Source organism: Neolamprologus brichardi, chromosome 14, assembly GCF_056152115.1.
Source record: "Neolamprologus brichardi isolate AB-2024 chromosome 14, ASM5615211v1, whole genome shotgun sequence".
NCBI lineage: Eukaryota > Metazoa > Chordata > Actinopteri > Cichliformes > Cichlidae > Neolamprologus > Neolamprologus brichardi.
Window position 1 is genome coordinate 39,334,385 of NC_142117.1, and position 11,925 is coordinate 39,346,309.

Genomic DNA, 11,925 nt, shown 5'->3' on the forward strand with positions numbered 1-11,925 from the left:
GTATATAGCTGTTAGTATATACTAACAGTTAGTATATAGCTGTTAGTATATACTAACAGCTATTATTGCTTATATGTTTACAGTTTATCTAAAATACAAAGCAAACGATAAGACTGCATATGGATGCTTAATGCCTCTTCTCAAATAATGCTCTGCTGTTCTCAATTTGTTCGATCATTATGTCGGAAATTCTAAATAATTTTAAATCTTAGGTTACATGTCTACGACTAAAGAGGTTTAGTCACTACTGAGAGACTTTGCCATTATTTTTGATGGATTAAGAGAAAACTTAGTTAAAGAAACCTGGACGATTTTTATCCAAAAGAGTTGACCTAAAAAAAGAGTTGACCTAAAAGCTTTGTTTCATTAGCCATAACACTCCTGCTCCCCGCCTTGAATTAAGGTATTTTATTCAGGCCCAAAACACTCAGATAAAGTTGTGTATTCAGCTGACACAGAGCATGAATAGTTCTGATGGTAGCATCAGACTGTTTAGGTGAAATTAGTTCAAAGATGTTAAAAAATCACTAAAGGTGTTCTAACAAGCAACACGTGTGCTGAATTTTAAAGTGGTGGAATTCTGGCTAAAGTCTGTAGTGAGAGTAGGGAGCAAGTGAAAGACAGTCTGAAGATGTGGAAGTATGCTCTGGACATAAAGAGGAATGGAAATCAGTAGAAGAAAGACAGATTACATGTGTTTGAATGTGAGGGAGGCAGGTGTGAAGGTGAAGATTCAAGGAGCAGGAACAGTCTAAATACCTGGGCAACAGACAGTGAAGAGAGTGCAGACAGGGTGGAGTGGGTGGGTGGATGTTATAAGGGACCAAGCAGCCAAAGCAAAGAGGACACAGGCAAAAAAGTGTCTTCAAAAAGGGTTTTCTTTATTTTAACCCTCAAAAAGTCCAAAATTAACAAAATTCAAAAACATACTTAGCAGGCCCATAAAAGAGGTCGACTAAATATAACTCTACAAAAAGGAATTTCCAAAAACTTAAACAAAACAAAGTGAGACACAACTTAACTCACAAACTGACCTAATTACAAAGACACATGAGGGTAGCTTTTATAATGATTTGGCCAAACCATTTACACACAATAGGGGGGGGGAAACAAAAACACACTAATATTAACTAAGCACAGAATAGCCTAACTAAACCTAAAACACCCCTGCTCCTGGTAAGCCCATGGTTGGTCCTGCTGAGCAGGCATTTTGTTCCCAGAGTCCTCAGCCACGCCTTTTGCCCAGACAGGAAATAGCCACCGCCCAAACCAGGTAACTCAAAGAAAGAGAAACATAATTAATATAACAAAACATTTTAGAAAAACCACACAATGTTACTATGTGCGCGCCTCACAATATCAGTGTTGGGTTTAACCAAATGATTAATGAAGAAAACTGCAAAGCAAACGAATAAAGTAAAAAATGGACTAATTTACATCTGTGTGGCTGATGCCATCACAGATGTATCAAATCAATTTTATTGTCACATCGTATGTGCTGGTACACTGGTTCAGCACATGTGAGTGAAATTCTTGTGTGCAGCTTCACAAGCAACAGTGGTGTGCACAATCCAGGAAATATAAAGAACAAAATCTACGAATAATAAATATGAGAAACATAAATATATGTACATACATATATATACACGTGTATATACATATGTATAACATATGCAGAAGTCAGCAGATGAATATTTTGCAATATGGAGTTCATAAGTGTCAAAGTTTCGATAAGTGAAAGTGAAGTGTCTATGAAGTGTTAGTGGTCAGTGTTCAGCAGTCTGGTGGCCTGATGGAAAAAGCTGTCTCTCAGTCTGCCAGTTCGTGACCGGATACTGCAGAACCTCCTGCCTGATGGAAGTAGTTTGAACAGTTTATGGCTGGAGTGACTGGAGTCCTTGATGATCCTCCCTGCTTTGGTCAGGCACTGCTTCTTATAGATGTCCTAGAGCAGAGGTGTCAAACTCAAATACACAGTGGGCCAAAATTCAAAACTGGAACAAAGTCGCGGGCTAACGTTAATATTTATTGAAAAAAAAATCTTCCTCTAGATATAAGAATGAATCTTTTCTTATGGACTCAAACAAGTTTTGCTGAAAAACTGAATATGGAACAAGCAAAGCTTAATACTAAACAATATATATATTAGCTGTATAATACCAGTAGGCCAGCTCTGATAGTAATTTGGTATGGCTTCGCGGGCCAAATGTAATTAGGCTGCGGGCCAAATTTGGCCCGTGGGCCAGAGTTTGACACCTATGTCCTAGAGGGAGGGAAGCTCACCTCCAATTATCCTTTCAGGACACCGCACCACTCTGTGGAGAGCTTTGAGGTTGTAGGTAGTGCTGTTGCCATATCAAGAAGTGATGTATCAACAGTAGAAGGTTTTGAGGATGCTGGGGCTCACTTTTCAATTACTTTGCAATGACGTTGGAGTTGCTAGTGGCCATGCAGTTGTAGGTGTAGAGTGAGTACAGGAGAGGGTTCAGTACACACCCCAGTGGAGCACCAGCGTTCATTATGACAGGTGATGAGGTAATGCTGCCAAGTCTGACTACTTGGTGTCTGTCAGACAGGAAGTTAAGGATCCAGCTGCAGAGAGAGCTGCTCAGTCCTAGATCCTGCAGTTTCTATTGAGGAAAGAATGGTATCGAACGCTGAGCTGTAATCTACAAACAACATTCTCACAAATGTGTCTCTCCTCTCCAGGTGCAAGAGGGCAGTACTTAGTGTCAGGGCTACGGCGTCATCAGTGGACCTGTTGTGGTGGTATGCAAACTGGTCCAGTGATTTGGGTAGTGCAGAGCAGATGAAGTTCCTGACCAGCCTCTCAAAGCATGGGTACAGGGACGATGGTGGCCATTTTGAAGCAGGCTGGGATCACAGACAGAGAGAGGGAGCGGTAGATATTTGTGAACACTCCAGCCAGCTGAGCCACGCATAACTTGAGGACACGACCGACAATCCCGTCAGGACCAGTGCGTTCCCCTGTCTGAAGCACTTCTGCACATCCTCCTCAGACACCAAAGTATGTATAGTTTGGAGACAGTGGAAATGAAAAAGAAACAGGAGGTCGAGCTGAAGATAGACAGAAAGATAATTAAATCAGAGGGACATCTGTAACCACATAATTTCTTTAGGGATTAATAAAGTATTCTGATTCGGATTCTGATTCTGAGAGAGGCAAGGCTGAGAAGATTTAGACTTGTGTAGGGAAGGAAGAATAGATATACTAGGCAAAAGATGTTGAAGATGGAGCTGCCAGGCAAGAGGAAAAGAGGAAGGATCCTAAGAAGGCAGCAGATCTGCTGCAGCGGACCCTGTAGAGAGCAGTACGTTTTCCTAACTGTACTTGTTACGTAAAAGTACATGCGGAAAATTAAAGTCGAAAGTAGAAGAACCACGCAGTTCATGTAGTAGTTTCAGTTTCAAACAAGTTTTTTATTGATGTAATTATTTTTTTAATGTGTTATTTATTTATTTATTTATTTATTTATTTATTTAGATAATGTTTAAAACGCCTGGATGAGGTGCCTGCTGAGTGCCGATACTAGCTTTACTTTTGCTAAAACAACGATCGGACTAAACATATTTTTTTGAAACGTTTATTAAAATTATGACGGACAAAGTTCACGGAACGACTTTCCACAGGGCTTTGCTCCGGCATTACGGTTAGCGTACCGGTCCATCAACACTTCCGGTCCGACCTTTTTCTCCCTCCGCCCCGGTGCCTTTTCACTTTGCGGCCCACGTGCGGCGTTAATTCGTGTTTTTAGCTTAAAAAAATCAAGTAAAAGTTTGGACCAAATGGCGTCGTCTATCGAGCAGATGAGGGCGAACGTGGGGAAGCTTCTCAGAGGAATCGACAGGTACAAAGAACAACAGCGGACCGAGCTAACAGCTTAGCCTGGTTGCTAATATCGCAAGCTAACGTTTGGTGCAGTGAGTCAGTGGTGGCTAGCCCATACAGGGAAGCTTGATGCCTCATTAAACGAGTTTTATTGTTGGTTAATTACACCAACATTGTATTAATGAAATAATAAGTCAGAGTTAACAAATATTGGATAAAATATGTTTAATGTTCGTGTTGGATTTATACAGCTGCTAGCATTAGCCGGGTTTGCTCCATTGAACTGTAGACAATTTGTATTGGTCATAAAGTGAGAAACCCTGGCTTCTGTGGTCTATTGTTGTGTACTGATTTTCATTAGATGGACATTAACGGTTCATTCAGGTTAAAAGCGGTGATCAAAGATATTTCACAAAGGAAGTCATTTACTGCATGGATAGGATTGTTTTCATCAGCCAAGGGTTCATTTTCTGCTTTCACACAGAAAATTAACCATTTACGCAGCTGTTGTCACCTGAGGCTCAACTGGTGGACCATTCAACCGTCTCTGATTTGAAATGATCACTAATTTGTAATCATAATACCTTACTAACCCAAGAAAATTGCTTTGTTATAGAGCAGGGGTCCCCAATCCCTTCTCTATAACACGGGGCCCGGTGTCCCTGCAGGTTTTAGATCTCACCCTGGGTCAACACACCTGAATCACATGATTAGTTAATTACCAGGCCTCTGGAGAACTTCAAAACATGTTGAGGAGGTCATTTATCCATTTAAATCAGCTGTGATGGATCAAGGACACATCTAAAACCTGCAGGGACACCGGCCCTCGTGGACTGGGATTGGGGACCCCTGTTATAGAGGCTCAGTTAAGATATAAATGTGAAAGACAGGAAATTGTAAACGCTATATTTAAAAAAAACAAGGAAAAAATTAAGGTGCAAATAGGATATGGTGATTTAAGAAAGCTCAGATGTCATAAGGAGGAGTTGTAAAGTTTGTTGGCCACAGGTGGGAATGATTTCTCATGGTGTTCTGTGCTGGATTATCATTTGCTAAATGTGCTCCTGTTGCTTTCCAGTTTGAACGGAGGACCTGCGAATATTTGTCCAGTAGTGTCTAAATTTCGCTAGCCACGCTGTCTGGCATACAGTGCTGCAGACACACACTCTGTGGTTTCAACTATCCAGGGAAGCATGCAGCTGAGCCCAGTTAGTTTGATATAAAATACGGTTGGTTTGATGGTTTTGAAGGCACTGAAAAAGTTTAAAAAAAAACTCTCACAATGCTCGCTAGCTTTGTAGACCTGGTTGAGCAGGTAGAAACTGGCGTCCTCATCTGGGCTGGTAGATAAACTGCAGAGGGATCCATCAGTGGGCTGATCACGTGCCGGGGCTGGTCTAGGATTAATATCTCCAGAGTATTCATAATACACAATATCAGGGCCACTGGGATGGCATGACCTCTTCCACAGCGTGGGAACCCAATGTAGAATCAGGGTTATCCTGAAGATGTAGTGCAACTCTCGACAAACATATTTTAAGCTTATAAGCACATAAATGAAAAAAAAAGCACTGAAACATTTGCTTTTATTTATGCATAATAATCTCATCTCCCCTCACAGGTACAACCCAGAAAACCTTGCAACGCTGGAGCGCTACGTGGAGACGCAAGCGAGAGAAAATGCCTACGACCTGGAAGCAAACCTTGCTGTGCTCAAGCTGTAAGTTACATAAGTTACCCAAACAGCAGCTATTCAACTTTAAGACACTGGATTTTTTTAAAAATATAAATAAAGGGAAAAAATTTAATGATAGAAAAAAAAATAGGTGGAAGTTTTATCCAATAGGGGACTCACGCCCTGACTATGGCGTGATTCTGATCATAAAACAAAGGCAGCTCAGTCTCTGCCAGCCTGCCTCTACTGCTGGATGTCGGCTCCAGGAAGCAGCAGACTTGCCTTCGATAGCGAAGAAAGCGACTTTTACACACTGCTAAAAATATTACCGACTCTAAATAATTTGGAGACAGAGCTCTTAGGAATATACCAGAATGGTCTTTATTTGATTTACCTGTTGGATACCTTGATGTTTGAGTGGTGATGACTCTAATCTTGACATTTGTGCAGGTACCAGTTTAATCCAGCATACTTCCAGACTCAAGTGACCTCACAGATTCTGCTGAAGGCGCTGACCAACCTGCCACACACCGACTTCACACTCTGCAAGTGCATGATCGACCAGACACACGTATCCTTTTGGTGCTTTCTCTCTGAGCGCTGCATTCTGGGAGATTTATATGTGACAGGTTCTCTGAATGTGTGTGTGTGTATGTGTGCAGACTGGAGTTATGGAAACTTTAAGAAGTTGATTAGAAGTTCATGCTTCTGTCCCACTTTGGACAGACATCTTTATGAATATTAATCCTTTTACTCTGCTGCAGTAGAAATGTCTCCATTGTGCCTAATGGAGGTCCACCTCCAATGTAATCCTCAGTGAATTGAGCTAACCAGCTAAAATAATTATTTCCCCCCATTCTAGACGAAGTTGAAATAGTATTAATATGTTGTCTGAAATCTGAAAATCAGAATTTTCTGTAGGTGTTAAATGTTTGTTGTTATAAATTACTGGAAGAAAAAAATATCTGTGCCAAAAAGATTAAAAGCACTATGAGTTATTATTTATTTTAGGATGCAAAGAAGGCTCTGTGTTGGGGTCAGGGGGGCATTTCCTTGACTACTGTGTCGCAGCAGGAGGAGCGGCCCATCAGACAGATCCTCTATCTGGGGAACCTGCTGGAGACGTGCCACTTCCAGAGCTTCTGGGTACGAAACTCACACTAAACCACATGCACAGAAATCTCTGCATCCATGTAAGAGAAACACAATAAAACCTCAACAGGGCCATCAGCTGAAGGGCTGTGCTGAGGACACGTGGTTTCCAGAAACTATTAGTATGGCCTTTTTTCTCAAGCAACAAAGTAGCTCGTAGAATTCAGCTTCTCCTTTCCCAGCAGGAGCAGCAGAGTTCAAAGGGCAAGTCAAAGTGGTTGGTCCAGACGCTAGCGTGCGTTGATTGGTTGACATAGAGTTTTAAAAAAATGGAATGAAAAATGTGGACAGTTTGAGCCACACATCAAAACTTGTGTCCCGTCCTCCTGCTTCTACTTAAAATTGACATTAATCACCAAAACGGAGCTCCGACCTGCCCGAGTCATCAGTGCTCATCTTTCCCTCAAACCTCGCCTGCTGCTGTTCCCTTCGTTTTAGTGTGAACTGAATGAATTGTGTCCTAATCTTTCTTAAATAGTTTGTTTTGGGCCCGACTTGCTCTTTGAATGAAGTATTCTGCTTCTATTTGTCAAAATGCTTTTGAAGCACATTTAAAACAATTTTTATTATCATTTTAATCCTAATTGCCTTTCAGGACATTCCTGATTTCTGTGTTGCGATTTTTCTGGTTTTCTCGTGCTGATGTTTGTTTCCTCTCCTCTCTGTCCCGTCCTGGACAGACGAGTCTAGAGGAGAACAGAGAGCTCATCGATGGCATTACTGGTTTTGAGGACTCTGTGCGCAAGTGTGAGTATCGTCCTCTGACTCAGCACGTTGGGCAGCATGCCACTACACTGAACACAAACAGCTGGTTTAATTGAACAACCTGTGGAAAATGTCCAGGACAGACACGCCCACACGGTGCAGTGATGCAAATTCTGAGAATAAACCACACGAAACTGTTTGAACATGATACAAACTCGAATGTTTTCTGTTTAGTTATCTGCCATGTTGTGGGCATCACCTACCAGACCATCGATCGCCGCTTACTGGCCGAGATGCTCGGAGACCCGCTGGGTAAGACCTTTGACACACACGTGTAAAAACCTGGCAGACGGCTCAGTGCAATCAACCTTTGATATTTAAAGACTATAAGTTGTTTTGACTGTGTGACACGTAACGACGCGCATCTGTTAACCCTTTAAAACCGGTCGGAGCGGGCACGCTCCGTTTTGAGTAACTACTTTTAAATCCCGGTAGCTCTGCAACCACGTAAGCTAGCGCAATAATTTATTTTGCATATGAAACCGGAGGAGTTGTACTTACATCTTATGCCATCAGCTTGTCCTCGGTCACAGTTTCCTTCCACATATAGCTTTGCAAAAACTGCATAAAAAGCGCTTGCAGCAACAAAAACATAATATTCCAGAAACACGCTTTGCCGATCCGATCAGCTGTTCATAACACTTCCTACGTTGGAATAGACGTCAGCGCGAACTATCGCATGTCCGCCATGACCTGCCCGAAACCGGAAGTGACATCATTTTCGCGGAAATGTAGTTTTTTACCATCAGGGCCTCATGAGCCTATACTGGTGTTTTTAAAAGTTATCTTTGACTTTATGACTTTCTGTGTGGTTTCTGGGATGCTTAGGACTCATATTGCACTGCTGGAAATAGTTTATTTTGATGCATATGCTGCTTTTTTGCAAATTTTTCACTATAATATTTATTTTCGTTTTTCCTGCAGTGTATAAAAATTGGTGTATTTCAAAAATAAAACTATGAAGACACTCAAAATAAATTTCCTGTGGTGGGAAACTAGTTTGTGCAACTTTTTTGTATTTACAGTTTTGAGGGATAAGCCTCTTAAATTTCTCTAACTAGAAATATATGTTAAAAAACAAAAACGATTTTCAATTTTTTTGTAGTTTATTGCACTTTTTTGCAATTTATGTAATTACTATGCACTTAATGCAGACATATTATTAAAATTTAGGCTATAATGGTTGTATTGATGTATAGCAACTTGAAATGCTCCCAAAAATGGCTCCACAGCATGTAAACATATAATATAAGCTCTGGCAGACTTGGTTCTATGGTCGGTCTTAAAGGGTTAAATCAGCAGCTAGTTTCTAATGGGCACAGCTCAATATAAATCAGCCGTCTTTAAAGTAAAGCGGACAATTGGACTCCATGTTGGTGGTAAATCTGTGTGAACCTCTGTTTTCTGTGTGTGCAGACACGCAGGTGAAGGTGTGGATGAACAAGTACGGCTGGACGGAGAACGAGGACGGACAAATCTTCATCTACAACCAGGAGGAGAGCGTCAAGCCCAAGAACATCGTGGAGAAGATCGACTTTGAGAGTGAGTGTTGCCGCTGCGTCACAGTCACAGCTAATCAAAAAAACCCACCGAGAGTCAAACCACTCGAACGCCGCATTGTTCTAACTACTTGTGTTGTTTTACAAAAGCGAAATCGCCGGGGTTGTAATTAAAAAATTTTTGTTTTTTTTAAAGAGGGATCTTATTAGTATCAGCATAAAATCCATTTGTTTATTGTGTTAAGTAAGACTCATGTGAGACAATGCACCCACCACCCCCTCGTAGGCCCGACAAACCCGGGTCCTTGCAGGTCTTTTGTGTTTTACTTGTGTCACTGTGACTGGAAGTGAAGTCAGAGATTTCATATTCATACCTCATTTCCTTCTCTTTTCCCCGCTCTCCCTTTGTTTTCCTTGTACAGGTGTATCTAGCATCATGGCCACATCTCAGTGATGGAAACGCATAAATATGCTCACACACAAACAACCACACACAGCAGTTATGATGGAGTCAGACAGGTCATTAGTTTTCATAATCACAAGTTTTCTCAATAAAAGTAATTTATCATTTCCAGCCTGTCTGTGTTTGCGTCTTGATTGATTGATTGATTTTTGATCTGTTCTCCTAAACAGTATCAGGGCGTTGACTGAGAGCTGTTGGGAAGCCTTAAGGAGGCTTAAAGCTGCTACTTAGTCATCCTGTGGTGAAGGTGTTGTAATTTTAGGTTTTTCTGCGTGTTGAGTGTGTGATGGTGTAAGAGGAAGTTGGGTACTTATTGTTCACCCGCTCAGCGGCTTTGTGTTCTACACAGAGGTTTCCTCATCACTACTAAAATCTCAAATTCATGGGTGAGAAATGTTTTAGATTTTATGATTAAAACAAGATAAAATATGTTTGCAGTGGTTTGTTAGTCTAAAGTTAAAGTGCATCAAGGACCACTGATAACGTTACCGTCTGTAAAATATGTCAGAGTCACCTGCTGGTTTGTAAAGTTCCCGTTATAAAGCCTCAAGTGGGGTTTTATTAATGTCACCATTTTAGATTAGATTAGATGAAACTTTATTAATCCCTCGGGTGGGTTCCCCCAGGAAATTCGGTTTCCAATAGCACAGCACCGACAGAAGTTACAGAATGTGAGCAGACATATATCATATATACACATATAAATACAGAGTGTACAAAAGGGATAAATGGAATAAATAGGAATAATTTCACACATTTCAAGTATTGTGAGTAACTTTAATAATAGTCTTTAACATGGTGTGAGAAGTCATTTACAAAATAAGAGTCTGTGTCAGTTAATAATTATTATTATTTTTATTTTTTTTGCCTGTCCCGTTTGGTTCTTTTGCCATCAGAATTATTGTCTAAAGGTGAAGAAAGATGCCCAACGGATTTACTTTACCAAATGGACCATCCCAGCCTTGCCGTATTGGTCTATTTGATTCACCTTTTATTGTTTATTTTATTTTTTATTTTCACTTGACAGACTTGAATGAGGAAAAGAAAAGGGAGAAAGAAAGAGGGGGGAAAACAGTGGAGAAGAGGGATGGGGATAAAGGGCAAAAACCAAAAACCAACAAAATAAGCAGACAAAAATACATCTATCAATCACCTGTTGAGAAAGAAAAACAAGCATTTAACAAGGGATAAACAACATCACAATGATATATGGGAATATCACAGTAAATACTAAGGGTTAAACATTATTGTGCAGCACGTAAGATCGACAGCACAGTGTGCTTTGAGGTAGGAGCCAAAAAGGGTGTAGTTTGTGTGTGTGAGCACCCGTGTGTACACCTGTGAGCATGGACGCGCTTGTTTTTAAAAGGTTCCTTCATGTAATGATCTGTTAGAGGGTGTGGGGGGGCACAGCCCCGTCCTCCAGGGCATGAAGCAGGTATGGAGGAGATCAAGACTCCAGACATCCAGAGGCCCCCAGAACACAAGAGACCAAGGAAGACCAACAGAGGGGCAGCTGCTGTCCCAGAAAGAGCTGAGGAGAGTCCCAGATGAGGGGTCACTCAGCAGCCTCGGCTGGCCCATAAAGATATCTGGAAAGCGTTAACTAAGGTCAAAGGTTAAGTGAGCACAATTTCACATTTTCTGCAGATATCTAAACAGTCTAGGCTTCTGTTCCCACCTTCAGGAGGCGCCCCCTGCTGGTAGATAAGGTGTAAGGCACTTGAGTTTTAACTTCACAGTCTGGCAAAACTTGTAAGATTTGTAACAGTTACTGGAATTGGACACTAGTTTTCACACGCGTGTGTATTGGTAATGCTCCTGTGACCTCTCCACTGAGGACATCCTGGAAACCTTCAGCGGGTTTTTCCGGTGTTGTGCCAAAAAGTGATTGTCTGCCAAAAAGTGATTACTCGTATTTAAACTGCTATAAGTAACTTGTTGGGCTATAATATGTGAAACATATGTTAAATGCATCCCTCATGGATGACATAAAGTCATATTGAGCCACAAACAACATTCGTGTAACAAGGTAGAAGCCGCAATCAGTTTTTGGCAGTGACTTTTATATAACCTTTATTTATGCAGTTAAAAAAATCTCATTAACATTAAAAATGTATTTTGTCAGAGTAAGCTGGCCAAGAGGACAGCAGAAATGGCAGCAAATATGACAATAGTTCTGTAAAAATATTTTAAACGAGGATAAAGGACCGGATTGGTTATAATGTAAGTACAATAACACAGAGCTGTAAAGATACTTGAAAAAACAGATAATCTTTTAATTCTATATATAATCCCTTTGTAAACGCTGTTCACCGAAGTCTATTTACCAACTTACATAAAGATATTACACATAAAAAATACACGGAAACATTGGAAATCAGTTTTTGGCAGGCAATCACTTTTTGGCACAACACCGGGACTAACTCACGCAACGCAATAAATACCCTCCGGGACTGTTTTTCCCGCCCAGGTGAGCATCTACCTGGGCGGATTTATCAGGGGGCGTGGCTTATCCGCG

At 41.0% G+C, this 11,925-nt stretch overlaps 1 protein-coding gene across 2 annotated transcripts; it reads left to right on the plus strand.

Annotated features, from left to right (window-relative positions):
• Nucleotides 1-3,676: 3,676 nt before the first annotated feature.
• On the plus strand, nt 3,677-9,515 carry eif3k (eukaryotic translation initiation factor 3, subunit K). 2 transcript variants are annotated; one of them, XM_087851312.1, is made up of 8 exons: nt 3,677-3,869; nt 5,472-5,570; nt 5,976-6,096; nt 6,594-6,671; nt 7,358-7,424; nt 7,617-7,694; nt 8,859-8,984; nt 9,364-9,515. In XM_087851312.1, the coding sequence occupies exons 1-8, from the start codon at nt 3,808-3,810 to the stop codon at nt 9,393-9,395; spliced, it is 663 nt and encodes a 220-aa protein (XP_087707438.1). In that variant the 5' UTR covers nt 3,677-3,807; the 3' UTR covers nt 9,396-9,515. The 2 variants fall into 2 exon arrangements, with proteins under 2 accessions (XP_087707438.1, XP_087707439.1); XM_087851313.1 differs by having other exon boundaries at nt 6,597-6,671.
• Nucleotides 9,516-11,925: the final 2,410 nt, after the last annotated feature.